General features: G+C 41.0%; 1 protein-coding gene across 4 annotated transcripts in view; it reads left to right on the top strand.

Annotated features, from left to right (window-relative positions):
- Positions 1–1,072: 1,072 nt before the first annotated feature.
- Positions 1,073–27,081, top strand: part of slit1a (slit homolog 1a (Drosophila)) — a 75,862-nt gene continuing 49,853 nt past the window's right edge. For 2 of the 4 annotated variants that reach the window (XM_017412974.3, XM_017412973.3), the window contains exons 1-4: positions 1,073–1,679; positions 11,386–11,457; positions 13,517–13,588; positions 15,037–15,108. In XM_017412974.3, the coding sequence (XP_017268463.1) occupies positions 1,477–1,679; positions 11,386–11,457; positions 13,517–13,588; positions 15,037–15,108 (419 nt within the window). In that variant the 5' untranslated portion in view covers positions 1,073–1,476. The remainder of the gene's footprint in view (positions 1,680–11,385; positions 11,458–13,516; positions 13,589–15,036; positions 15,109–27,081) is intronic. The other 2 variants (XM_017412976.3, XM_017412975.3) reach the window with 1 other exon arrangement.

Below are 27,081 nucleotides of genomic sequence, written 5' to 3'. Positions count from 1 at the left end.
TGATACTTTGCATGCAAATTAAAATCTCTTCCAGCCTTGTTAAAAGATTTTTTCCCCCCTAAATTCTCTCAATAAGTGCCTTATTTTAAGTGTTGCCAGTAAATCTTTATTATTTATATTTTATTGTGTGGATAACTATGAACAGCATACATTTTCATTAGAGAGATGACATTTCTGTTCAATACTCCCACATCCAGAATGATGATTTGCAATTTCTTCAAATATGAATTTGAAAAAGGTTTCAGAAAGCTACAATTACACTGTTAGCAGCTGGACTGTTTACTTTGCCCCCTCCTGTTTGTAGGCTTCTTGAGTCCACTTTTGGGAAAGCATCGTCCTGGCATTGAGAGAGGGATTGTGTTTCAGTTGTTTTGCCTAAATCCAAATAACAGCAGGTATGAATGCAGCTGTTTGTCTTTTTTTATTTGCATATACCAGGCTGTGATCCTTGCTCCCATGGCTTCAGATTCATAGAGGAAAAATAATGTTTTTTGCGTGTTTTTTTTTCTTCACTCTAGTCCCCTGCAGCAGCTTCTGTGTGTGTATGTGTGTGTGTCCACGCTTGATGTACACGTTAAGACAAAAACTTGCTGTTTATTCATTGCATCTTTTTACCTCCCCGGACTGAATTGTTCATACTCCTCTTTCCCCGTGGGTTCTCTCCTCGTAGATGCGCACAGCCCCGTCTCCCTGCAGCCTCTCCCTCCGGGCAGAAGCTTTGCAGTGTCACACAGGTTAGGACTCTCTGTAGGGGGAGGAGGGTTTGTCGCCTGGAGGCAGACCTGAGAAGAAAGAATGAGTGGGTTTTAGAGGGGGCAAAATAAAAGGAGTGATATCTGGAGTAGATTTGTATTGTAAGGAGAGTCAGGGGAATGGAAGAAGGATCTCAGGAATGAGAGTGAGGTTCAGGCAGGGTTGTGTGTGTGTTGGGGGTGTGTGTGAGGAGGGAGAGGAGGGGTAGGGGTGGAGTCGGGGGGCTCTGCTATTTGTAGATCCTTGTGATGGATGACTAGTGTGTGTGTGTGTGTGTGTGTGTGTACGAGGGAGAGAGAGACTGGCTTTCTTTTTTTTTTCTCTTTTTTTTTTTTGCTCTCTCTGTTCCCTCTCTCTTCAGGAGAGCAGAGCAGAAAGTGAGAGGAGGACAGACGTGTGCAGACCAGAGCGCACCAACTCCACAAAGACAAGACAGGAGAGGAGTTTGGAAGGAGAGCACAAGAAAAAGAAAAAGGAAAAAAAAAAATAAAACAGCTTTTTTTTTTCCCTACATCAGCAAACCAGTGGATTTCAAACCTGCATCCAAAGAATTCTCGAAGAACAAACAAAAAGAAAAGGATTGTTGTGGCTTCACATTTGAGAAGAAACTATTTTTCTATTTATATTCACCAAGTCATTAAAATTATTCCAGCAGACTTGTGAGGTGTTGCAGGACTTTTGGGAAGCAGAAACAGAGAAAGACAGGCTGCTGTGGTGGTGAACATGTCCATTAAAGATAGGTGCTTTGAGCCAAGAATGGGCAGACTGGCTGGACAGTGGATGTGGGTGGTGATGCTCTCTGCCCTAGTTGTAGGCAAAGCTGGTGCCTGCCCAGCCTTGTGTACCTGCAGCGGCACCACAGTAGACTGCCATGGACTGGGTCTCAAATCCATGCCAAGGAATATCCCCCGCAATACTGAAAGACTGTGAGTGCTGCTTACTTTCCTTGTATCCTTGTGTGTGTAACAGAGAAACTACCAGGCTCTGTCTTCCTATTGTTTTCCCTCTGGCTGTATTATTGTAGCACACATGACTTTCTTTATAGCAAAACAGAACAATAGCCCTGTCTGTGAAGCTGTGAGTGAGTGTATGTGTCAATTAGGCAGCCAGTCACTCACTGGCTCCAGTCAGGTATAAATAGGCAGAAGTGACAGGAAAGAGCAGATGTGTGCTTTTCACGTGTGTCCAAAAGTCTTGTTTTCTGTGCTTTCTTTTTCTGAATTCAGAACAAAATAGATTTATTTATTCTCATGCTTGCACCGTTAAATGCTTAAACGTCAAGCTTAAGAAATACGTTTTATTTTAAAAGAATTTGCCTTTGATTTGTGCATGAACTCATTGATGTAAAAGGATGTGTCCCCATCGCTCAAATCTCCTCTACTTTGCGCCGTTTCCATCTCTTGTTACCTCTTTTGTACTTTTCTCCACTTCTGGGCCACCAAATGCCCTATCTCTCCCACGTCATGCCTCTGAACACTCACTTTACAAATTGCTAAATCATGTAGAAAATTAAGCAAATCTGCTGCTTAAGTGCGTCTTCCACATGGATCACGTCCTGTAAAACGGCAGGAGGATGGGAGAGGTGAGGCGGACGCTTTCCAGCAGAGTGGAGTTTCTCTGTCTTTTCTGACATTCCCCTGAAATATTCATCAGTAAATCAGGAGTGCGAAGGGAGAAAGATTGTTCTATTTCAGCTTTTAGAATATCAGTCGTGAATAAAACATGTGGTGGGAACGGAGCATAGAAAGCCTGTGTTGAAGGCATAGTGGGAGCTGGCTGCGTTTTTCAGACTTTCCGTTTTTAATTTCTAAGAACACCTTATTTTTTTTCTGCAGATCACAAATATGCACATGCTAGTTTAATAGTGAATCAGAAAGGAAACATGGTCATTTTATGGTTTCCTTTCCCACAAATGCCCATTCACTCTGGAAATGTCCCCTGCCGCTCCACTCAAGAGCATTTTTATGTCAAAAGTTGCTTGAGGGATTGTAGGTCATGTTGAGCTGACAATTTTATCATTGTGGCATCTCTGGGATTCTAAGGCACGTCTGGCCCACTCAGGACATTGCATTTTAAACACACTGCATAACGGTCATGTGTAATTTATTCCCGGGTCATTGCCTTTCTTCTTTTGACGGGTGTGTTTAGGTCAAGAAAAAAAACTGCACAAGATGGCCAGTCTGTGCTGGGAAGTTGCATTCAACAATAGAAACAGTTCTTCTCTGCGAGCCGGTTTGCAGGGTGATTCATCAAGGTGATTGTGCAAATCTACGCAGGCCAGCCGGCCCCACATGATGCTCCCATGTGCATATCTTGATTTATGTGTGCGTTTGAAAAAAACGCTTGATCAAGTGAGCAAATTTGTGCAAGCGTCATATGGGTCAAAGATGACTAATGACTGTTTAGAGTTGCTCCAGGGCTTATGGGCTCTTGGGTTTATTTTAAAATATTAACAAAACTATTTCATTTTATTTTTTTGCATAGAAAATTGCCTAAATGACTAAATCCCTAAATTTGGCAAAGTCAGCAATTACAGAAAAATCAGCATACACCTCAGTTTATTAGTCTTTTTTTAATTTTGTGGATATGTTTTAAAGAATGTGTGTGTTTGTACATTGTATAAACAAAATTATGTTTTACTGTGTGTGTGTGTGTTGTATACGGACAGAGACAGTTTTGGGGGCGGTGTTTGTTGGGTGTGTATAGAGGGGCTGCTGAGACAAACAGCAGAATCCCATTTGCACTTGTCAGGGTGGGTTTGGATGAGGTTTGACCCCTGCGCTCCTCAGACCGAAGCCTGTAATGAGAATGTGAGCTCCATGTGTTAAAATCACATCCTGCTGCGTATGGGCCACTGGCCCCCTTTGTCCCCTCTGCATCTACTTTACGTCCAAATCGAGTCATTTTCTTACTTGCTTCTCCTCAATTTTGTTCAAAAGCCTTTTAATTTATTGATTTGTGCAAAAAATCTAATTAACCAGGGGCTCATATTTATAACAGAATCAATTGGAAGAAAATCTGCAACACTCCTTAAAAAGACTTGTTTGTTGGCCAGGTTTCAAACTAAACTCCAGTCCTTCTCTGTACTTGTTTTGTCTTTCTAACGGTTGTGTTTTTTAGATTAAATGTGTATCTTATTTGAGTTGATTTACAGAACAGGAGGATCTGTGTAAATGTTAAGTGCTTTCATATCAAAGAACCAGTGTTGGGCCAGAAAATACCTTGTACTGAGATCTGAGGGCATGTTGGAGCTCTTCCAACACAGAAGACACGGAGGCTGCTCCCCACATGCATGTATTCACTTTTGTTTATTCATAAACTTGAGTATATGCCTCCATATGGGTCTGCGTGCAGAGAATAAGTAATGTTAGATGGTAACACGTGGGGGTTAGTATTGGTTGAAGAAGAGGGGCTTGGTCGCTTTGATAGCTATCAGAGCTGAAGGTGGGAGGTGTGTGTGCTCATGCCAGGCCTTGCCCGCAGTGTTGCTGGCACAAGCACATAGCAGCTACAACTGACAGCACCTGATCCATAATTTACCCTGACATGGCTGAGCACAGCCTGCCCCACTACCTGCCAGCTTCAGAAAGTGGATTAAAAAAAAAGGAAAGAAAGAAACGAGGCGAGGGTGGAGCCGGATGAGGGGATTCATAAAGTCAAGGCTCGCTCAGTGACTGAGGCGGTAATCACCGATGAAAGGATTTCTAAACAGAGGAGTGAAAAGTGGTGTAACTCACTCGCAAATCTCGTACATGAATAAAAAGGATTAAGTTATTTATTCTAGAGGGCAAGACGGGTCTTGCCCTGAGCTGGAAAGGATTTCATTCAGGTCATTTTTGCAGTCTCATTCATCCATCCTCATTTCTGATAATCCGGTGTGCAGTAAGCATGTCTAGAATGATGATTGTTCAGAGAATGTTTATGCACAGTGAAGCATTGTGAAATTATAGGCTTTGGACTCAATTTACTGGCTTTGCCGCGCAGCCGTGGAGTTCTTTCTTCAGTTCTGGTTGTGGATGCTTCCCTCCTCGTAGTTGTAGTTTACCATTTTGTGAGCTTCGTCTCTTCTTTTGCCTGTCCGAGTATTCAGGTCGTATTTGTAGACCCTGAGTTCTTCTACAGGTCTTTGCTGTTTTTATTTTTCATTTGACCTCAACACTTAGTCACCTTTTTACACTGAACATAGTCAGAGTGCGGCTTGTCTAAGCAGAGTGATGGCGGCGCACTAAGCATCAAAGCCAGCTGGTGTGTGTCTATACACACCACAGACCCACTGGTCTGCTCTCCAGATGAGTACTGCTTCTCAATGGATGAGTTTAATTGTACCCAAGAGACGTAAGAAATGACCCCATCAATAGGTTGAGTGTTGCCAAAAAACACTCCTAGACCAGCATGTGTACTTTTTTTACCATGTGCTTGACTGGCACGCTGTATGATGTATAGTGAGATGTATGATGTATGTTCATATGGGAGCACATGTGTGATTGCTTTGCTTTGCCTAAGAGAAACAATATTTCAGCAGACTGTAAAAATCAAATTTGGAGAATCCACCTTTCATCTCTCAGAAGGCCAGCTTTGCTTTCGAATCAACTGACTCGCCAGCTTGAGGCCAGTGAGTGAAGGGGATGGGTGATGGATGTGTGGTAAATGCACATCAGTGAACACTCAGCTGACATTGTAGATATGCCGTTGTAATGCACATTTCACACTTGTCATAACGCTTTTGCATGAGACAAGTTCAAACTGGCAGAGTTTCAGATGTGCTTCAGATTTGTTTTTAAACACGTACCTTTTCAGTTATAATTACTATTAAGTTACTTAATTTTTCAAGTCATAATAAATAATAAAACAATAAAAACATAGTTAGGAAAATGTATAACATAGTCAAAAATTGTAATTGTATAATAGAATTTTCTAACTAAAATAAGTTAAATCAATCTTTTGAAGTTGAGTTCTTTGGATCAAGTATGTATAAAGAATATCTTACCTGTTGTACACGGTTTGTTAAATGAGCTCGGTTCTGAGAAAAAGAGTTTAGTTCTAACTGGATAAACAATCAAATGGCTAGTCCAAGCTGGGACAAGGCCAAAGTGAGTTCCTGCATCTTAAAACAGCTCCAGTCAAAAAAAAAAAATTCATAGTGTTTCATGACAACACTATTTTAGAAATCTTTCCACTGCTGTCAGGTTTGCATTACATGATTATTAACATAGAATTTTGTGGTTGTTTGCAAGCACAAATAGCATCAGCAGCTAGCAGAAGCACTTCTGATCCAACCTGTGGTACTTCCTGCAAGAGTATTATGTTACCTCCACCTGGATAAGTATGTAATGCAACACTGGCACTGAAGTGAAGCCTTAGAAATTAGTGTTTACATAAAACGGAGTGAAACTTTACAATTAATTTGTATTAAGATGGCAGCAAATCACTTGGGTATTGGCCCCACTTGGGCCAGCTGTTGTCAGTCTGGTCTTTAAATTCAGTTTCTCTAAACTGAGGTTGATCAAAGAGCTATCTAGTTAGTTTTCACAAAAGCCCACTTTAAAAAGTTATCTGAAGTATTAGGTTCAGAAAGAATGAAATACTTCTTTATGGCTACAATTTAAGATTTTAAAAATTACTTAATAACTGAAATGTTTGCATTCATCTGTTAACTATTTGTGTCCAAAATATCAGGTATCATTGAGAACTAAAGAAAATCTACTCAGTTAAACCAGTCAGTGTTAAACAAACTTCTGGTGCAAAATTATTACCAGTCATCTGTGGATTCTGTCATTTAAATGACCTTATTGTCTGAAGTGGGTCTTTTCGCAGATAAGACTTTCTCTGTTTGCAATATATGAAACGTAGCACATGTGGCGGAGTGCAGCTGTTTTATCCACATGATGTACTTTACAGCCAACGTGTGCATTCATACAGCCTACTGCCTTCACAAAAGCCACAACAGAACCTCAAAGTCTGTTGCTGAACAAACTACAGATACACCATAAACCATGAAAGACCCTTCAGTCACTGGCTCTGCTACAGTCCTGAGTGTGTGTTCTTTTCCCACCCTGTAGCTGTAACATACATTGGAACAGATGTTTAATTGATTCCCTTTAACCTAAAGGAGTGCTATATGTCTTCTATGTTCTGTCAGTTTGGCTGGGTTTACTCTCATTCTTTCCCACTCTTTCTGTCTTTCTGGGTTCTTGTTGAGTTTTTGTTTGTCCTTGGTAATATCCTGAACGTGTAGATCACAGTTTTTATGCCGCTTACAAGCCTATTTACTTTTACCTGTAGCTGTTTATTCAAGGAGATGGGCTCCATGGGATGGAGCAGACCCCACACCGGTCAAGGCTCTGAAAAGGAGCAGTGTGTGTGTTTCTGTGGGCAATGCCTGTGTGAGATCTACTTCATGTTTAACTTTCCTATCAGAAATCTTGCTCCTGAGGCCTGACTGAGCAGAATGAAAACTGTAAATAGCCCTCGAGGAGCCGAGGAAAGGCTCTCAGACAGTTGTCGCACACAACGCACACAGCTCACACAACGCACACAAGAGTATTAGATGAGTTCTGAAGCACACACTGTAAAAATGTACAGTTGAGGGCTTTAACTGCTTGTTTGAAAGCCACATTTTAATGGAGATTGATTTTTTTTTTCAAGTTAAGCAGAAATCTGACCTCTTAGTGTGGATAGAAGTGTTCCAGCGGGGTTTAGAAGTGTGTTATTTTGGTCACTGTGGCCTTTTCTTTTTCTTTCTTGCCTTCTTTTTCTTTCTTCCAATAAAAGATGTAATGTGCCGAAATGAGGCTGACTGATTCCCTGCCTTTTTCTCCTCGTTCTCCACCAGCACCAGCCATAGAGGCTTTATCTCTCCACTGACATTTCCCAGATGATCCGTCAGCTCTTCGCAGCTCCCTGGTTACTCGCAACACTCTACCACACTGCTTCACACCATCACTTTCAGACAGCTAACACTGTCAGGGATGCTCTGCGTCTTCTTTCTGTCTCTCGGTGACTCTATCGCCTCCCTCTTTTCTCACCACCTGCGTGTTTCATGGCTGTCACCTCCATATGCTGTCCAATCTGCAGGAATGTTTTGCCTGTTTGCAGCTTCTCAACCTGTTCATTCATCAGGGAGCGTGCTCGCTCGTCTGCTCAAACAGCATCTTAAGTCTGTAACTGTGGTTAATGAGCATTCATGTTTTAGGTTGTACAGCCTCAGGGTCCTGATCATCAGATAGTTTCCGCAGAGGGGAATTTGGACAGCACCCTGCCACTGATCCTCAATGAGCTGGTTTCTGTAGTCCCTGCTGGGCTAAAGCTGTTCAGGACAAATGGTCCTGTGCTTCTCACAGCCTCAATACAGAATGTCAGCTTAGCAAACTCTTAGCACCTGAATGAGTTGATAATATCTAATTTCATACAAAAATTAAATAAAAAAATCTTTTTAACCTTTGGTAAAGCTCAATCTGAAAGAATTTTAACATGCAAGATAGAGAAAATTATGGATTGTTCTTATTTGAATAGATTTACATTAGAAACGTTCTTTTACTCTTGATACAAATATTTGCCCCCATATCCTCAGATTTTATTTTGCATGACCAGTTGTTTTGTGGCTGCGAGCAAGAAAAGTGGTTCCCCATACACAGATGAGAAATGAACACCCTGACTAAACCTAAATTAGGCTGGTGTATAGCTTATAAAGTGGGACAGGCAAGTTTACAACACAGATTTTTTTTAAAATTTTGTGTAGCTTGTTTGCAGAGAGTTCAACTGAATTTGTTCATAGTGTTTGTTAAGTTGTTTTGATATTGACATTTTAAAAAAAGTGTGATTAAACTTAAACTTAGCACAGGCTTCATTTTATTGTTTAATTTAACATTTAAAAAATGCATTTAAAAACATACATTTAGAAAATGATTTGGATTTTTCTTCCAAATGTAGCCTGAATTTTCTTTAAAACTACAAATACAAACAATAAGTGTTTTACCATTTTTAGTGTAAAACTGCAAAAGCAAAACTGAAACATCTAAAACAAAAAGATTCTCAACTAAACTTTGAAATACGCTTTTTATTAAGCATCATCCTTTATAAAATGGGATTACATGTAGATGTTTGTATCTGCTGGAGTGTAATCTGCATTCTGCCCTGAGTGAAGCGCTGTGTTTGCTTTTACTCCCTCTAGTCTAGTCTTTCATTTCATGTAGTTTTGCTCGATTCGAAACAGGTCCAAAGTGGGCTCTGTGCAGGGATTCCAGCTGCTGGCAGAAATAAACCTAATGAGTTTTTCAGCGTTGTAGCAGTGCTCTGAGCCCTTTGAATTATAGAGATCAGGAGTGCTGAAGCAAAGCTGCCGTGTGTCCACCCGAGGGAAGTTGCACCAGGAAATATTCTCAAACATCAATCAACTTGGGATGGAAGATGAAGAGGGATTAGATAGTGATGTCATAAATCCAGTATCTCCCCAGGAAGTGTGTCAGGAAAAGGATTTTTTTTTCCCAGAGGTTTCCAGAGGATGGAATGGATTTGACTAAAACAGTTGGAGGTGGAATCCTTTGCTTTAGGAACTCAGAATGATACCTAATAATTTTCAGGTTTTAAAGTAATATTACCGTACTTTAATGTAAAAACCTGCCCAGAGTCGACATTGCAAAACATCTGTCTATGAAATGAGTTAGCATGCCTTTACTTTGATGCCAGAAGTCATTGCTTAGCTTCCTTTGATTAGGGGAAAAAACTGCAGTGACTGATGTTGAAGCTAATAAATAGCACATTTGTCCTTTGATAAATTGTATATGACTTTGGCTTACTTTGACCCTATTTAAATGGAATAAACACAAAGACAAGTACTGCTTAAGTAAACTCTAGAGCTGCATGGGTAAAACCTGATTTGTTAAAAACTTTTTGAGCTAATGATGATCTTGTAAATTTAGTAAATCACCTTTTATCCTGCTTATCTTCATCCTCGGCTTCTTTGCAACTACAAAGACTGTAGAAAGTACTGCAAAGTGTTTGCCAGAAAACAGAACTCCCAAAAAGTGTAGATTCTGCGGATCCGCATATTTAGCGTGATTAGTTGAACCATCCCAGGCTGCTGAAGGTATTTGAGTTTAGTCCAAGTGTCAAAGCCTTCTTGAAGATGCTTTCCCAGAACTTGAGTCACCTACTTTAACCAACAGAAAATAAAATCTTCTTGCATAACAACTTCAATATGTCAACTTTGGACCACTTATAAAACTACAGGTCTGATTGCTTAAAGAAGAACAATGTTTCAGTTGTTTACTTGTGAGTCACTTTTCCACATATACACTACCTCCTCCTCTCTTCCCTTCCTCATCTTCTATCTTTCTCTTTTTTAATGTCCTCTGAGTAACATCAGGAATGACCACCCTGAAGATAAGACACTGAAATCCAGAAGAATGTGTCAGTGTGTGTGTGTGTATCTGCGTAAGCACCTGTAATGAGCACCACATGTACGTACCGAAGCCCAGGCTAATGAAGCCCAGTCCATTATTTATTTTCCCGTGGCTGTGTTGCTCTGCCTGTCGATGCACCTGTGTATACACACACACATACGTGCATGCACATGCATACACCATCTGTCAGTAATGACCATTTTCTTTCGTACCGCATAGCGCTTAAGTCCCTCGAGTGGTCATTAGACGAGAAAGCGACTGAGGGAAAGAGACCTGTGCTTCAGTGTAGATTTCAAGCCAGTTTTCTTTTTTTTTTTTTTTGCTTTTGAGTTGAATGGTTTGGGGGTTCAGAGAAGGGTGGATACATAATACTTACAAACTGCATCAAAATGAGAAAATTTGTATTTTTTCATGCATTTCATTGTGTTGTATCTTTGTTTTTATTCTATCAGGAAAATACAATTTGCTACTAAGGCTTTTCCGCAACCGCAACAAATTTAATACAAATCCCTCTTACATGTTTCCCACATACAGTTCAATATGCAGCCCTGAGAGTTAAATATGCAATGCTTTTAAAGTAATAATTGTCTGACACTACAAAACAAAGCTTAATTAAAAACATCTGCTTTTCTCTTATTTTGTGTCTTCTTTCTCTCTCTCGTTGATAGCCAACTCTCAGCAGGGAGTCTGCTCCCATTACATCTACTGCACTTAGCTCTCTGGCCTTGCAGCCCTCCCTAAATCCCTTCTGCTGGCTCCTGCTAATCCCCAGCAATTGTAGAAGGACATGGTAGATAGAAATGGGCAGGGGCATGTTGGTGGGAGGAGGACTGGAACAGAAAGGCAAACAGGCAGCTTAAATGTGGCCTCCATTTTTACCAGGACTCCTTAATATTCCCCAATGGAGTTATAACCGAGCCTGAACTTCCCTTTAACATGACCTTCCTGTTTCTGCCCGCAGTGTACGGTGCATTTAAAATCACATAAATTTGCATTTCATCAAATCAAAGACATTTGTTTGCATTATACCAATAGTATTTTTTTCCAAAATGCTGAACTCACATTGTTTTTGATACCTGTGTACCAGAAGTGTGTGTAATAAGAATGGGCTTCATGTATCAAAAGTCAAAGATTCCTTCATGTCATTGTTGTTTCTATAGTCAACAGGTGAAAAGGGTCCTGAGGAAGAAAACTAATGATTTGTTAATTGTTTCTGTGTCTCTTTTTGCAGGGAGCTGAATGGAAATAACCTCACACGCATCACCAAGAGTGACTTCACAGGTCTGAAGTACCTCAGAGTTCTGTAAGTTCCTTTATTTGTATTTATTTGTAATTATGAATGTTTCTTTAAATAGGTGGAGCATGTCAGTGTTTATCCCATCATGCATACCTGATCTGTATGTAATCTTGCAGCTTGCAGTTCCACTGACTTGCTGCTCAGATTACCATAAACCCAGTGAAGTGGCGACACTTTCATCAAGAGTCCCACTCAGAAGTACATTAAGCTACTGAGTGACTGTGGCAAGCGATGTAATGGACTTCTCTCTTGCCGTATCCCACTTGTTGTACTTGCACTTATTGTCCCTTAAATACACACACACACATACTCATGCTCCTTCTGTTCCCTCCCATCAACATGAAAGGTGCACACAAGCACTGCTCCGAAATGCTCTAGGCACAGTTAACACATTCAGGTGAAGTCATTGACTCCTTCAGCAGTATAATTACAAAGCACTTATGACTTCAGGTTATAAAGTAGCTATAAAAGTCTCTGTGTGTGTACACAGTGTGTGTAAGTAATGCTTTAGGTTTTAAAAACACTGCGTAAGAGGAAGCTGTGTAGACCATAACATGTTTGAAATGTAAGACGAGCTGAACATAATTTCTTCCTCCCCTGCAAAGCTGAACTATTTTCAAACCTCATTGCTATTTTGCCCAACCCTCTGTCCTCTTTCTGTTCCTTCCTAGTATTTCTCTCACCTCTCACTGTCCCCTCCTGTTGTTTGCCCCCCTTTTCTGCACCACCTTTCACACTCCATATGGAGATTAAGTGAATTCTTGTCGCCAGCTTGTCACGAGCAAGTACGAAGGAAACGACTTCTTGCAGGAGGAGTAAACTATTTCCCTTCTTGTAAAAGCAGCTGATTCTTTCAAACTGCCCACACCGCACTTAAAAATGCAAGCTGACCGCTAAAACTTTGGAGATCAGCCAACAATGTATATCATGTAATATGTGTGTTACTTTAGGGCTGCAGCATTAAATCTAACGTCAAGTTGACCTCTGATCCTGCTGACCCCTGGTCAACCCTGAAAAGAAAAGAAAAAAAAATCAACAAAAAACAAACAGATTTATCTTGACAGTCAGCTCCCATCTCGTCTGTCAGGCTAAAATCAACACTGCTGATCTCCTTTGATTCGATTCTTGATTCTTGTAATTGAGCAAAGTCTCTATGTGTATGTTTTGTGTGTCTGTGAGAAATTCAAAACAATAGAAAAGAAATAAAGTTGATAGAAAAACAGGCCACATGCCCCCAAGCTGTCGACTAAAAAGTTTTCCCAATTGAGAAGTATTATCTTTTTTTTCCCTCACTTCCATCTAAATTCATGAGACAGAGATATGAAGTGAATTGCCCTTTTCTCTCCATGTTTATGGAGTGTGAACAGTGATTAGCATTTATATTCGATTGGGAGGAAGCCTGGACTGCTGAGTTACAGCGCACTGTGGCCTCACAGGAGACATGAGGGGTTCAACAGAAAAACAGTTGTGTACGTAATGAAGGAAAGGTCTTGTTGCTTCTAATGCTGCTGGAGACTTTTCTCTCCTTCCTGACTTTGTGTTATTTTAACACTTCTAACACCACCCAGTGTAAAAGCTATAGCCTTATAGTTAAGAAAAGTGTGTTCATACTGTGTTTGTGTGCATCTCTTTGTGTTTGATCAACAGCACAAGCATGCTTTCCCTTATTTTGACCACTTGTAAAAAATGTGAAGCTCACCTCACACTATGACCCCCCACCCCTGCTTTCGTCTCGTCTCGTCTCGTCTCCACCAAGCTGCTATGCCCCTTCGGACCACACTAGAGCCCAGACTCACACTTTCTGAGCCACCTTGGAAACTTTCCTGGCTGCTATTCTTTACTTCCTAGCCAAGATTCCACACTGTGCCCTCAGTCCATACCACTGCCCTGGATCTGTGTGTGTGTGTGTTTATTGGTGTGTGTTTGTGTGATAGAGAGGGAAAGTGAAAAGTGAAAAGTGGAGTATACTACATTCTGTCAGACTTCTCACCTAAAGCTTACTATACCTTGTTAGAGCTGTGAGACTCTGAAAGTCACATATTTCTCCATGTGTTCTTTTCTGCAGGCAGCTGATGGAGAATCAGATTACAGTGATCGAGCGAGGGGCATTTGATGACATGAAGGAGCTGGAGCGGCTGTAAGTAGCACCTAGGGTTTTTCTGCAGACAGGCTGCCATTTCTTTATCTTGAATTTGAACTTGAAAGAAGAAAAACACCCCCTGCTGTTATGTTTTTATTACTTGTATTAGATGTGGGTAATGAGATTACCAGTAGGAACCGATTGTATCAAGACTGAGGCACTCCCCTGTCCATCTATTGTGGTTGGGTAGTGGAGAGAGAGTACAGTTTGGGCTGGGAGTGTTTTTTTTATTAGCTTTGCCTGACAGGAATGCCCTCAGTGGGATGTGTGGGCTTAAAAGGCCTTCCACACCGCAGATCTTGGCTCATCTGGGCAGCACCAGGACTCCTCGACAGCTTGTAAAGCTGCTGGGAAAACACATAGACAAACACTATCAACCACACCTCAACCAGCTCATTAGTAAGTCAGTGGTTGTAGCCACATGTGAACCTGCCCAGCAGATGACTTTATGGACTCGCTCTCAAGAGTCAGACACAGTGGTTAACATATAAAATAATTTTCTCTGATCTGAAACCAACATTTACCAGCTATGTTACCAATCTTAAGGCCATGGAGTTTGCCTTTTCTTTTCCTCCATTTCAAGCCATAACAAATATTGGGTAGACAATTTCATCTGCCAGACCAATGTGGAAATTAAGTGGCTCATTTCTTCTAAATGTAAAAGCCACTAACCCACTAGCAGGTACAACTCAGTGGGAATTCAGCAGTGCACAGTTCATGTATAATATTCTCTGGATCTTCATTTCAGCTAGCTTAGCACTCTTTTCAGCATATACAGTGAGGGGCACAAGTCTCAACATCTGTCAAACTTTGTCTGAAGGCATGGCAGCGACCCGCGTATCACATTTGCAGCCTTTCTCTGCCAGTGCATTCACTCCTGTGTGCCTCCAAAGGGCCTTTCAGAGTGGGGAGAGTTGTGGTTTCCAAAAGATTAGCAACAGTCTGTTCCTCATTGACTTGATTGTTGTATTTGCATAAAGCCTGCCAGTCTTGGATGTTATTTGTTTGATGGAGTCCATGTTGCCAACATCCAGTCCTGTCGATGCTTCCCTGGGCTTTAACTTGCTCAACACATTTCTCTTGTTTTGACAATTCGCTCCAGTTGAAAATGTGTTCGTGTTTACATAACTGTGAGATGTAAATGTTTAATTTAAATGGAAATGCAGTTTTTTGGTTGTTCTGGGAAGGTCTGCAGAATACTGAATTCCACAAGGTGCAGCATTGTAATTTAACTGTACAAAGACAATTTACGACACCATTTCTGAAAAGCAAATTAATTCCCCTGAACTTTCAGTTGGATATTTATGTGACATTCAGATCACATTGAAACACAATACCCTGTGGCTAAACTGATTCTTTGGTACCTAGAATAAGCTGTTCACCGCCTGCACACCTATGACACACATGCAAACACGCTGGCTGATCGAACCTTTTCTTTGCTGCAGGCGACTGAACCGTAATCAACTGCAGCAGCTTCCAGAGTTGCTGTTTCAGAAGAACCCTGCCCTTTCTCGACTGTAAGTACATTTGCTTTTTTTTTACATCGGATGAGTTGTACAATTACGTTCTCATTTCTGTCAGCACGCATGTCATCTCCCTTTGTCCTTTCATTGTTTTGAAAGCTCCCACCTGTTGCTTAGATATGTCGGTCTGATGAATGTTGGCTGCAGTCCGATTCTGGTTTAAACACAATTAAAGAACAATTAGGATTCAGTTGCACTCGCTGGAAGAGACTCATTGAGAGTTATTAGTGTGTCGGGTCATATTAAGAGAAAATGAATTGTTCTTTGCACATTGACGGAACTTCCTGCCAAATCATCTGCAGTTTCTCTGGGTTAGTCATGAGAATCATTGGTAACAGGGTGCTGATGTGACATGAGCTAAGGGATGCATTACTCTAAATGACTTTGAACTGAGTTCCAGGTGAAAGACTGTCTGTGTTACTTAAAGAGGTCATTTTACATCAAATCCCCAAAGCTCACTCCGGCAGTAGACTCCATCTCTATCATATGAATGAAATATGTCGTTAGAGTTTTTGTGTCATTTAAAGACCAATCCCATGCTGTCACACACCCACACATCATTCCACTTGTTCGCCTCATGCAGTTAGACAGTCCCAAAGAAATGCTAAATTTTATTTTCCATCTGTAGCAAGGCTCAAATTTTCTTTTCTTTCTTTTTGGATAATCAGTGTCCCTTTTTCTGGCTGATCATTTAGCTCCCTGTTCAGTTCAGATTACCTGGAGCATCTGGGAATAATGAAACAGCAGGACATGGAAAAATCATTTCCCTCCTGCCTATCTTCATAGTAGTTCTACCAACCAATGACCCATGCCTCAGCTCTCCATCTGTTTGTCCTTTTGTTTGATGTTCAACACCATCTTGAATCTATCTGTCACTTCCTTGCAACTACCCCTACCCGTCACCCATCATTATGCCACAACCAGTCGCTAGAACTTTAGGTCCATGCCTCTTCCTTTAGGGTGAGGATAACCTTGTCAAGATTCTCACACGCCGAGCTGCGCCGAGTTATCTGTCTAGCAGAAAAGAGATGCAGAGCAGGCCGAAACCCTTCCAGACCAGCGGATGGCCTTGAAAAAGTGTTATTATCCCATCTGGAGTTGGCTTTGCCAGCAGCCAAAGGGCCGTGCTATTGCAGCTCCCCTCTTTTATCCAGTCAAACTTTATGGTCATTATTTTAAACCCAAAACTGGTTTTTCTGCCACATTCTGGCAAAAGACAGTGTTTAAAATTGCTTAACTGTGTCTGTGTTTATCTTAATTTGTTCATCTTTGGCTGAATAACAGAGATTTTTCATGGACCTTCTGAAGTGCCAGACATTTAACAGTTTAAACAAATGTAAAGTCAACAGTCGTGAAATTAACAATAATTCAGTTTTTACGGTGATTGATTGACAGACAATATTTTGCCAAAGAATTCCAGTTCTTTTTAAGCAGCAGCAGAAGACAAAGTTCTTTCCCAAGGTGTTTCTCAAATCCAGGCCGGGGTGTCTGAGTCGCACCTGGGCTTCTGGTTAAAGTCTGATATGATTAAGTTACAGTCTTGTCTTGCTCCTGCCAGCAGCTTTTGATGGACTTTAAAGGTTTTCGTCTCCGAGAGAAAGAGTTTTGCAGCTTTTTATATTGTGTGCATTTGTGCAAGTGTGTCTGAGAGCGGCAGCGAGAAGGGAAGAGACGGGCAGACAGAGGGAGAGAGTCTGTTTTTGTGTGCCTTTGCACTTGCTCAAAGAGCTCACAGGGGCTTAATGGGTTATGCCTTTATGATCCCAACAAGTAAGGTTAATGTGAAAGCCCACTGCCCTCAGGTGGAGCACTTCCCCAGATGTTTTTTCTTTTCCTGGAGTCAGGATTAATTGCTCCCCCTTTCATTTTTTTTTTGTACTTTTACACCCTCTCTCTCTCTCCCCTACTCCCTTTTTTGTCCTCATTCTAGAGCAAGGGTTTTCAGGGGAAACTTGTACAACAAAGTAGCTATTTGTCATAGACATCCCGCTGAGAAGACAAACAGAAAGAAGGGCAAAGGGGACGGACGAGCGAGGGATAGCAGATTATGAGATTGTGTCTTTCATTAAACTTTAACAGGCAAAGCTACTGAGTTAATAAAAGGCTGATGGTGAAATGAACAGTGGATTGTTGTTGTTTTGTGGGGAGTTTTTAAACACAGTCATTAAGCTATCTGCTTAATGAGTTTTTGCTACAAAAGGAAGCTGGAGAATTAATGAAGGTGCTGTTTCTGGAACACTGACTTGGAAGAGGGGTCTTAATAAAATTTAGCAAGAGAAAAAACATTGTCTTATTTAGAAATAATTGCTTTATAGTAACTATTTTGGGGTGAAAATGTAGTGTCTCTTCTCTAATACAAGAGAATTCAAATACACAAATGTATTTCAGAGTTACGTGTCTTGCTTAGCGTTTTAGGAGCTTTTCCATCCATGTTCACCCCTGTGTTTTTGCCTCTTCCTGAGAGATGCAGAGACACTGATGCATGAGGGCCAGAGGGAAGATAATTGGAATTGATTGGAGATGATTAGAGATAGTTAGAGTTAGTTAAAGCCGCCTGTGATGGATGGCATCAACAAGGAGGCATGGGAAAGGTGGTGCGGAGGCGAGAGGTGCTGAGAACAATAACAGTGAAAATAGAGTTGCATTCATCACCACTAACGACCTGTTGGCCCCATCTTACCACCCTTGACTTCTCCTCATCCCACTTCCACTGCGCTTTCAAGATCTGTAATCTGCTCATCTATGGTTGTAATTAGTGTCTTGTCGCGGTGGGAGAGCTGGCGGAAGGAAGAACTGTGAGATGGAGGGAAAAAGAGGCATAGGTGAGCAGACTTGGAGGAGTGGAGAGCAGTTAGCCTGATAGCTGCCCCCAGGGAGTAGCATCTGGTCGCTACTCAGGATGGAAGTTTGGGGGTGGAGGAGGTAAAGAGGTATTTTGCGGTTTCTGATTATTGTGTTGCTCCTTGCCGCCACAAACAAACACAGGCAACAAGACAGGTTTATTTACAGGGGCTTTGCTTTCATTAATGGCCAACATAGTGTAAAGGGATGGTTAGGAGAGGATTTCCCTTGTTTTTCTCCCCGGGAGGTATAAAGAAGGGTGTGGTAATACCTGCGCTACAAGGGAGCTGAGGAAATCCTGGCAAAGGTTTGGAGGTGGGGGGTGGGGGCGTGTCTCATCCTCCTTGGAGAGCCTTCATTTTTTAGATTCAAGTTAATGCCTGGCAACAGGTTTCCTGATGTACACAAACCCAAAACACACACATTAAAGTACTGGTTGAGACACACAAATATATGAACACACAGAGGAGAGAGCAAAGAAGAGGTAAAATGCAAATATTAATAATTAGATTCAAACACACACACAGAATAAGGCTATAATTACATCTCTGTGTGCTGATGTGTGGACAGTTTGCACGCACAAGGGATTACACTCTTTCTATGGCTTTGACTGTAGATAAAAGTATTTTCAGCTATGTGTCGATGCAAAGCTGCTTTCTCTGTGCTTGTGTTGGAGGGATGCTGTGTTTTGTGTTTGTTGATTGCTTGATGCTTAGGGAACAGTAGCTCAGTGTGAGAAGAAAGAAGCGTTTCAGGGGAAGGAGGTCTAGAATAAATAATGGGCACTATCATTAAACCTATAAATCATCTCTCTGTCACAGTATTCCTACTTGTTTAACAGTTTATTTTTCAGTAAACAGTATTTTATTCTCTTTTTTTCACCTTCAGTTTGATTGCATTGCAAACTCAGTGGTTTTCCAAGACTTTCTGTGCCACAAAACTATCAGATTGGCTATTTTGACTTATATTGTACGACTGCTTGTAAGACTGATGTGAATGTGTGTGTGTTTTTTTTTTCTTCATAACTGCTCCTAAATGTTGAGCTTGTGTGTGCATCTGGCAGGCTGGTAATACTCCAAACTGGTCTTGTCATTTCCCTGTCTTTGTCTCTGCTGATGAATGACCTGCCTCGGTACGCTAGATCTCCCCCCCTTTGAGCACAGTTTGGGCGCCCACTTGGCAGCCGTCCCCATGGCAACCCATCTTCATCAGAAGGTTTCTGTGCCATCAGTGGCAGACATCCTGATTTCTTGACTGTGATTTGTCTAGTACTTCATAAACACTGATGTCTCAGACCTCAGTGAGTTCAGCTATCCACAGACACTGTGAATACAAAAAAAGATGAAAAAACCTTCCTAAAAACTACAAATTCTGATTTTTTTATTCTTAATATTGCTTAGCCTCATGTGTATTTTTCCTGACATGTATTTATAATATGATTTATCCTGATTTTTATATCTAAATCTAAAAAGTGGGGTTCTTGTACAATAGAAAAAACATCAACACTGGATCTGTTTTCTGGAAAACAAAGACTACAGGGATCAATGAAGAGCGATATTTTTTTTCACCATTCAGAATTCAGAGACAAGCACAGCAAATACAATTCAAACAATTCTCATGGAAATTTATTTTTATTATGTAGGATGATTTTAAGACATGTATTTCAAGGCAACAACATATTAAAAACAATATGTTTTTTAATAGAAAACAGTATTTATGTTTGCAATTGTTAATAAAATTTTGCAGTCACAATAAAACAAATGCTTGGTTAGTCAGAGTCAAAGTCACAGGTTCTCACTGTTGTTTCTTTCTTGCTGAAATCTGTTTCTCACAGAAAAGAGGTAAATTTATCAGTCCTGACTCAACAAAATTTCAGAAGCTTGAGATTCCAGGTCAGTCTCATTGACTCCAGTAGTGCTGTATTGTTGCAGAAGACAATTATGGAGTAACTCGCTATCATTTGTCTAAAACTTCTTTTCAAGCAGATGGGTTGTGCTTTTCTTCTGTGGTTCAGTCGGGTGTTTGATTGTGTGGATATGCGAGAAAAATGTTAGTTTGTGGACCTATTAGGTCTAGTAGAAAACTTTGCCAATTCACTAGATTAATGAGCACAACTGTACTTTTTTCCATTGTAAGTCAGTTGAAAGTCTCAGACATTTCTTTCAGTGCAGACAAGTATATTTTTATAAAAATAATCAGAGCCTGTTTTTTTTCAGCAGTGCGCCTTGAATTTTGCACAGGTAAGCAAGAGAGAGGAAGCAAGCAAAATGAATATTTGCTTTCCTGTGTACCACTTAAATTAAGTGAAAGTTGTTTTGCTTTTTCTGCTGTTTGGCAGAAACTGGCTTACTCCTTATGTTCCAACTCAAATTAAGTAACAAGAGTAGATTTTATATTAGCTTTTGAATGGGTATGACCTTTCGTGGCCCAACCAAAAAAATAGCTGGTAACTCCTTGGCTCAAGCCCCCGGCTCTACCCCTGCCCTTGTCAGCTGGTAAAAGTGGCTTTTATGGCTTGTCACTGTTTTCTTTACGAGTCGGACCGTGTGTGAGACAGAAATGCAGACCAAACCATGTGAGGAGAGCGGAAGCCAAAAGGGGGTAATTTGAAAACCACTCTGCCATCTGAAAAATTCACCACCGCAGCACAATGGGAGCAAGAAAAAATAAGACCAAAGGAACAGAGGAAGACCAAAGGTAAAAAAGGAAGAGGGAGCAGGTCAGAGGTGCACAAGAGGGGAGCAGCGATGCAGCAAAAGCTGAGAGGAAACAGCAGTGTTTATATTTCATAATGATGTGATGTCCTTCCTCATGAATAATTGAATGGATTTATTGTGGCTTGTTAAAATTTCACACTAAAGCTCTAGGACATCAGTGGTCTGTGTACTCACGTCCGGTATTGCACATACACACATCTGATGCTCTAAATATTCATAAAAGAAAATATGCACATACACACACACACATACACACACAAACACAAGTTGTACTGCGATGACCGTCTCAATCATAAACGTGCACGTTCTTGTGAGCGCGTGCGTGTGAACATCGTCCCACTTGGGACTCGTCTGGTCATTATGAATTGATACGGCATGAATAAGACATCACAGTGTGGTCTAGATCCGTCATGAGTATACACACACAGGGAATTCACTTGCAGAGCTGCAGAAAAAGTACCCCCCCCCCCCCCCACACACACACACACACACACACACACACACACGCCTACACGCACACACCCTCCTCCTCCTCTTCTTCCTCTCTGTGCGGCTGCCTACAGTTTGCCTCTGTGACGGCTGGCTGAGCCGCCTCCAGATTGGAATTGACACAAACGATAGAAAAGGCTACCCTCGTGTCCCCGCATGCACACACACACATACACTCACTCCTTGAAATCTAAAAGCAGGGGTTTGAGGAATGCTGCAGTCCTGTTCCAGGAATAACAGCCAGTGGGGTGTTTGTTAGGTAAGCCAACTTGGGTATATTTGAGCACATGCTTAGTGGCCATATGTCCACATACACTTGAGGTATATGGAGTATGAATGTAGTAATCAGAATAAGACACACAGCTTGTTTAACTCCCTGCTTTGGGTGTTTCTCTCACTCAGTTCTCTCCATCTCATCATTTTAAAATCTGGAGTTGCGATTTACCCTATCTACTCTGGATCTTCATCTGCAAGTGTCGTGTGTGAGGTGCTTTGCAGTCAGAATTCTGTATTTGTGTGTAATCTCTAGTTATGAGCTGTTAGGGTCTGGACTGTAGACTCTGGAGCTCAGCTCTGGAAGCAACCCAAGCAGACCCAAACACACTAACTCTCATCTCATGGGTGGGGAGGGGAGAGGGGTGGGGGGGCTGAAAAGTCCTTCCTAACATCCTGCAAAGCAGGAAGACACACAAAACTACCCCCACATGTCCGTTGAACCCACACACATACAGTAAATGACTGTTCCAGCCAGACCCCTCGGCCTTGGGCCCTGATAAAGATTTACAAATAAAACAAACAAACAAACTGCAGAGCAAATCATGCTTTCACATACCCACACATGTGTACATGCACACACACATGTCCAACAAAATGCCACAGAGCACATACCCCCACCCCACCCATCCTCCTGATTAGTTGCTCTGTGGGGCTCAAACTCTGACTGTTTACCATTTCTTTACAGGCGGAAGACACAGAGAAGAAAAAAAAAAAGAGTTGAGAGTTGAAAAAGCGCCTTATATTTTTTAAACAAAATTTGATCCCATTGCTTGGGAAAGTGTGGTGTAATGGATGGAAAGAGATTTTTGGATTTTTAGTTCTGTGTGTATATGTAATTACAGGCTTTGGATACATCCCTTTATCCTCTGGAAGGAGAGACTCGGTTGAACTCCTTCCTCTTCCCTCTGGCTACATTTCTGTGTGTTCATGCATATGTGTGTGTCTCCTCTCTGTCTGTGGTGAGCAGGTCCATTGTGAGAGATTTATACTTGTACCTCCAGGCTCTTTGTTATTGAGACTCCTCAGGCTACAGAGCCAGGGCTACATAAAGATGTTGTTTAGTCTGCAGTGAGGTTAATGAGGTTTAGATTGTGGAGGCTAATAGGGAAAGCAGCTAACTGGTTTATTGGTTTAAATATGTGATAGGTAAAGCTTGCTTTTCCTCGAAATTAGACTTTCTGAGTGAACTTCTGTTTTTCCCTTTAGCTGTTAAGTTTTCCACCTACAATGCACCTCATTTCTATAGTTTTACCAGAGATAAAATTCACAGTAGAACTCATTTATGCATCACACTTGCATGTAGGACAATAGCTGTGTAACGCTCAGAAAAAGTTTTTAAAAGTTCATATCATCAAGCAATTATTTGACACATGGTTCAAAAAGTCTACATTTAGTTAAATTGTTGACTGAAACACCTTGGTTAACATTCTGGGAATTCCTGAAGAAATGTTTAAATAAACTGGTAAAAAATGTAAACTCAAGTTTTTTCATAAATTCAGGTCAGCTAAAAGTACATGTATTCTATTATTGTATTAATATCTATCACACATTGAGCACTATAAAATTAATCTAAAGCAATTGATTAATCTAGGTTTTTTTCTCATTAATTAGACAAAAAACCCTTGTGAAATCAAACATTTTACTTTCCCGGTTTCTTTTGTATGTTAAGATATGCAAGTCTCCTTAGTAAGCTGGCAGCAAACTCTGAAAGAAGACTAAATAAAAAAAACTGATACTTGATTCCAGCATACCTGTTTTTTTTTTAAATAATGGCATTCCCTCGTCTAAACCAGAGTAATTCAAATTGTTCAAGCATGTCCAGTCCATGTGTGAGAGGACAGTAGTTCATAAGGTATGTACTTAAAATTCTCTTAGTACTTCAAAAATATCAAAGGCAATCTATTATTTACTGCATTTTATAGCAAAAAGGCCAAATATGTATTTACATATATTTATTTTTTATAGTTTTTCCTAAATAATTCACACATACTCAAATAAAACATGAGCAAACGTGTGATCAGCATTTAAATCAGTTACCATAGCGAGTGAAATTTAACAACATTTCTGATCTTTTTAGAAATTATACTGACTGTCAAACAAACAATAGTTATTTTGAGTCTTTTAAACATTTCACACTAATCCTTTTGCATAAATCTGACCCTGTTTGCTCGTAGTTTGGTTATTCCCTGTTGAGAGTCATGTGCAAATGTTTATTTTCTCAGCGAAATTCAAATACAAAGAAATGTATGCCACCTGGGAAACACTCAGTCCTATCAAACTGTTTTACATGTTTGATTCAAATAAAGCCTTTTGTCACAAGCCTTTGTACCATCCACTTTTTCCTCAGCTGTCTTTGGCTATCAGAAATCAAATAACACTTGCCTACTTTGGTTAGTGGACTGCCTCTATTTCAGTAAAAAGACATTTTTGGCCTCACTGGGTCAGTGAGCGAAGCAAAAAGGAAAATCTCAATTCCAGCGCAAATGCCATTTCTGTTTCCAATATTGCATTTCTCACACAACACTCTCCTGCTGCTATCACTGCACACAGTTGTGATTTCATTAGTATGTGTGTTGTGAAGATATTTTTTTCCCTTTAGTGAGAAACAGTATGGGGTTCTGTGCAGGGTGGTGTCTTTCCTTCTTAGATTTGTTCAGTTTAACAAGGAACCGCTGGGGGACAGAATCGATTTCTCTCCCCTGCTGTTTCAGCCAGGAGTACACACACACACACACATGCGCACGCCTGCCACACCCAAACAAAGCTTCCTGAAATGAGTGTTACAGTCTGAGATGGTGCCAGAATCATGTGTGTATTTAGCTGCCAGACCACTCAGACACCTCAAAGAGAGCAAAGACAGGGGAAGCACTATTGATTGAGAAGGAGGAAGGCACAGCTGGAAAGATGAAAGGATGAAAAGCCAAGCAGTGAAATAATAAAATTGGAACCAAAGAGGAAGATAATGTATTTTTCTGGTATTTATTAAATAAATATTTAGCTCAAGAGTTTCCCTCTACCTTTTAAACTGGAAAATGTATTTTGGACTGGTAGCAGGGAGTTGGTAGAGAAAAAGTAAGAAAAAAAAGGAGTAGAGAAGAAAGATTTGCCTTTCCTATAGACTTTGAAAGGATTCTCATCTCCTCTCATCTATGTGACTTTGCTGGGAGACGAAGAGGCCGAGGGAGTCAGGGGCACCTGCAACAGAGCATCAGCCAAAGGCCCCATTATCACTTCAAAGCCGGACTCCACTGGAAGAGGCCTGGGCGACACAGGGGCCCTACAGAGGATGAAACTGTGTGCAGAGATAGGAGCAGAAGAGCCTCCTCCCTCTGTCAGCTTTCTTTCAGTCATCTCCCCTCTGCCCCTTTTACTGTAACTCACCTCCTCCCTCTCATCTACCTTGTCCTGCCTACCTTATTACTTCCCTTTCCTCCCCGTCAGATATTTCCTCTCGTAGCTTATCTGTATCTTTAACACCTGGCTGCTTGGATGGACGGCCCAATACGAGAGCTCCTTTTCCCTTCTGGCTGAATTTCTCCATCTTCTCTGGCTTATAAAAGACCCCAGCAGTGGAAGGCCTGATGAGCCTTGGGCTGTCATAATGAGCTTGCAGACCCTTTCATATGGAGATCAAGGTGATGGCTGGAGGGGTCTCCTCGGGTCTGGTGTTAGTGAATTAGATATTACCCAGCACATAACCGTGGCTTGTAGAATAGAAGAACCCCAACCCTGGCCAAATCTAGAGATGCAAACAGTTCCCACGAAATCCAGACAGTCCACAAAGACCCACATACACACAAAACTTTCAAAGGATGTAAGTTATAGCATTCCTCTGTCTAATACATTATACCGGAGACCTTTGCTGATATTTACAGGCCACAGAAGGTCAGATACCTTAAGCAGAGCAACACTTCAGGCCAGAAATCAATAGCAGACACACAAAATCATTCAGCATTTCTATTGGTACAACCTGCTTGCGGTCTGAGTGTGTCAACACTTTATAAATTTGCTATCTGAATTTATAGAGGGAAAAGAATGTGTGACAGATAGATGTTTGAACAAAGTCTGATGCTCTTTGATTGACTTCAACAGCAGCAACATTACAATTCTTTAAATCCTTTCTGCCCGGCCCCTTAAATCCTTCAAACTGTGTGTGTGTCTCTATGAATCAGTATTGCCAAGCCACACATTATTATTGCCTCCTTTCCCTGACACCTTCATTAGACCCACCGACAGGGATTACCTCTGTTTTGCAGATTAGGCCACTGTCCTGCCAACATTAAAATCTTTCTATTTCCATAGATATTGTTATTACAACTCATTGAAATTTTTGTGTTTGACTGATTTCATTTTATGTTTGTTGCAAGTCAGAAAGTAGTAGGAATTTCCTAATTTGAGCCTTTTTTGCACCTTTTAGTTTGTAATAATTGAAACCAGAGGAAAAGCAATATTAATTGTGATTAGATTGTACCATATAGCCAGAGTTACTCTGGTTATTTGGTAGAGAAAATAAACAATGCTTTCACTTAATAAAACTGTTCTGAAACAGAAACTCCTTTAAGTCTAATAGAGTTTTAACAGACTGGTGACAAACAGCCTCCACACTTCCCCAACACTCTTTTATTTGTAATTTCTGTCCTTCTTTCATGCTCAACACTATCTTGTTCTTCCTCCTGTAAGTTAACACAAACATCCTTTGTCCTTGTCCATGTCTATTGACTATTATAGAAAAGAAGAGACATTTAACAAGTCTTACTGACTTTGGCTAAGGAGAGTGACAGAAACAAAATTCATCCATCAATATGTGATAAATATCTCAAACAAATATGACACTGTCATCTGAACCAGTTTTATTTTTCTCATTGCATTTTTTTTTTTATAGTTTTGGTTCTAATTGTTTCTATGGAGACTGAATTGGCTGAATGTTATGCTGCATTTGAACCTTCTGAAATCCCATCCTTATTTACTTTTCTACCTGTGTTTCCGAGGGGGATATCTATCTGTGTTAACATTCTCTCTGATTAATGGGCTGAAGGGGTAAAACAGATAAAATATGTAAAGTCAAAGATTCGAGATATGAGTGTCATCCATCAAATGAGTAAAATGACTGCTTGGTTTATTGTAGAGAAGTGGTTAATTGGTAAACTGTGCAATATTTTTGCTTTCAATTTTATGACTTTGCTTCCAACCTTTTTTTATACATTTTGTTGAGGTGGAGACAGACTTGGAAAGAAAAACTGTGGAAGTTTTGAGAGCGAAGTGAGCAGAGCCGAGCGTAGACATCCAGCCGGGTTAGAAAAGCACTGCCTTGTTTCCCAGGCAGGCACCTTCTTTGTGACATGGTTAAAGATGTGTCCTAACACCATTCCCATCACCCCTCGTCCCCTCCTCTCCCCACCTTGGCTCCCATCCCTCCATCGCTCCCTCCATCCCTGAAGAATAGCCTGCTCTTTGCGCAACCCATTCCGTCTCCTTGGAGCTCATTGTTTCCTGGTTGCTAGGCGATAGCCGGGGCCTCATTTGGTGGGGAGCCTGGGTATTTGGTACGGGGTCAGGGCTGACAGAGGTGATGTGAAGGTGGGTGTGTGGGCTTTGCGTATGTGTGACGAGCTTGTGCGCATGTGTGTGTGGGCGCATGTATAAG

Source organism: Kryptolebias marmoratus, linkage group LG22 (genome assembly GCF_001649575.2).
Source record: "Kryptolebias marmoratus isolate JLee-2015 linkage group LG22, ASM164957v2, whole genome shotgun sequence".
In the NCBI taxonomy this organism is placed as follows: Eukaryota; Metazoa; Chordata; class Actinopteri; order Cyprinodontiformes; family Rivulidae; genus Kryptolebias; species Kryptolebias marmoratus.
The sequence above is the reverse complement of the archived record's forward strand: the minus strand, read 5'-3'. Positions and strand labels throughout refer to the sequence as shown.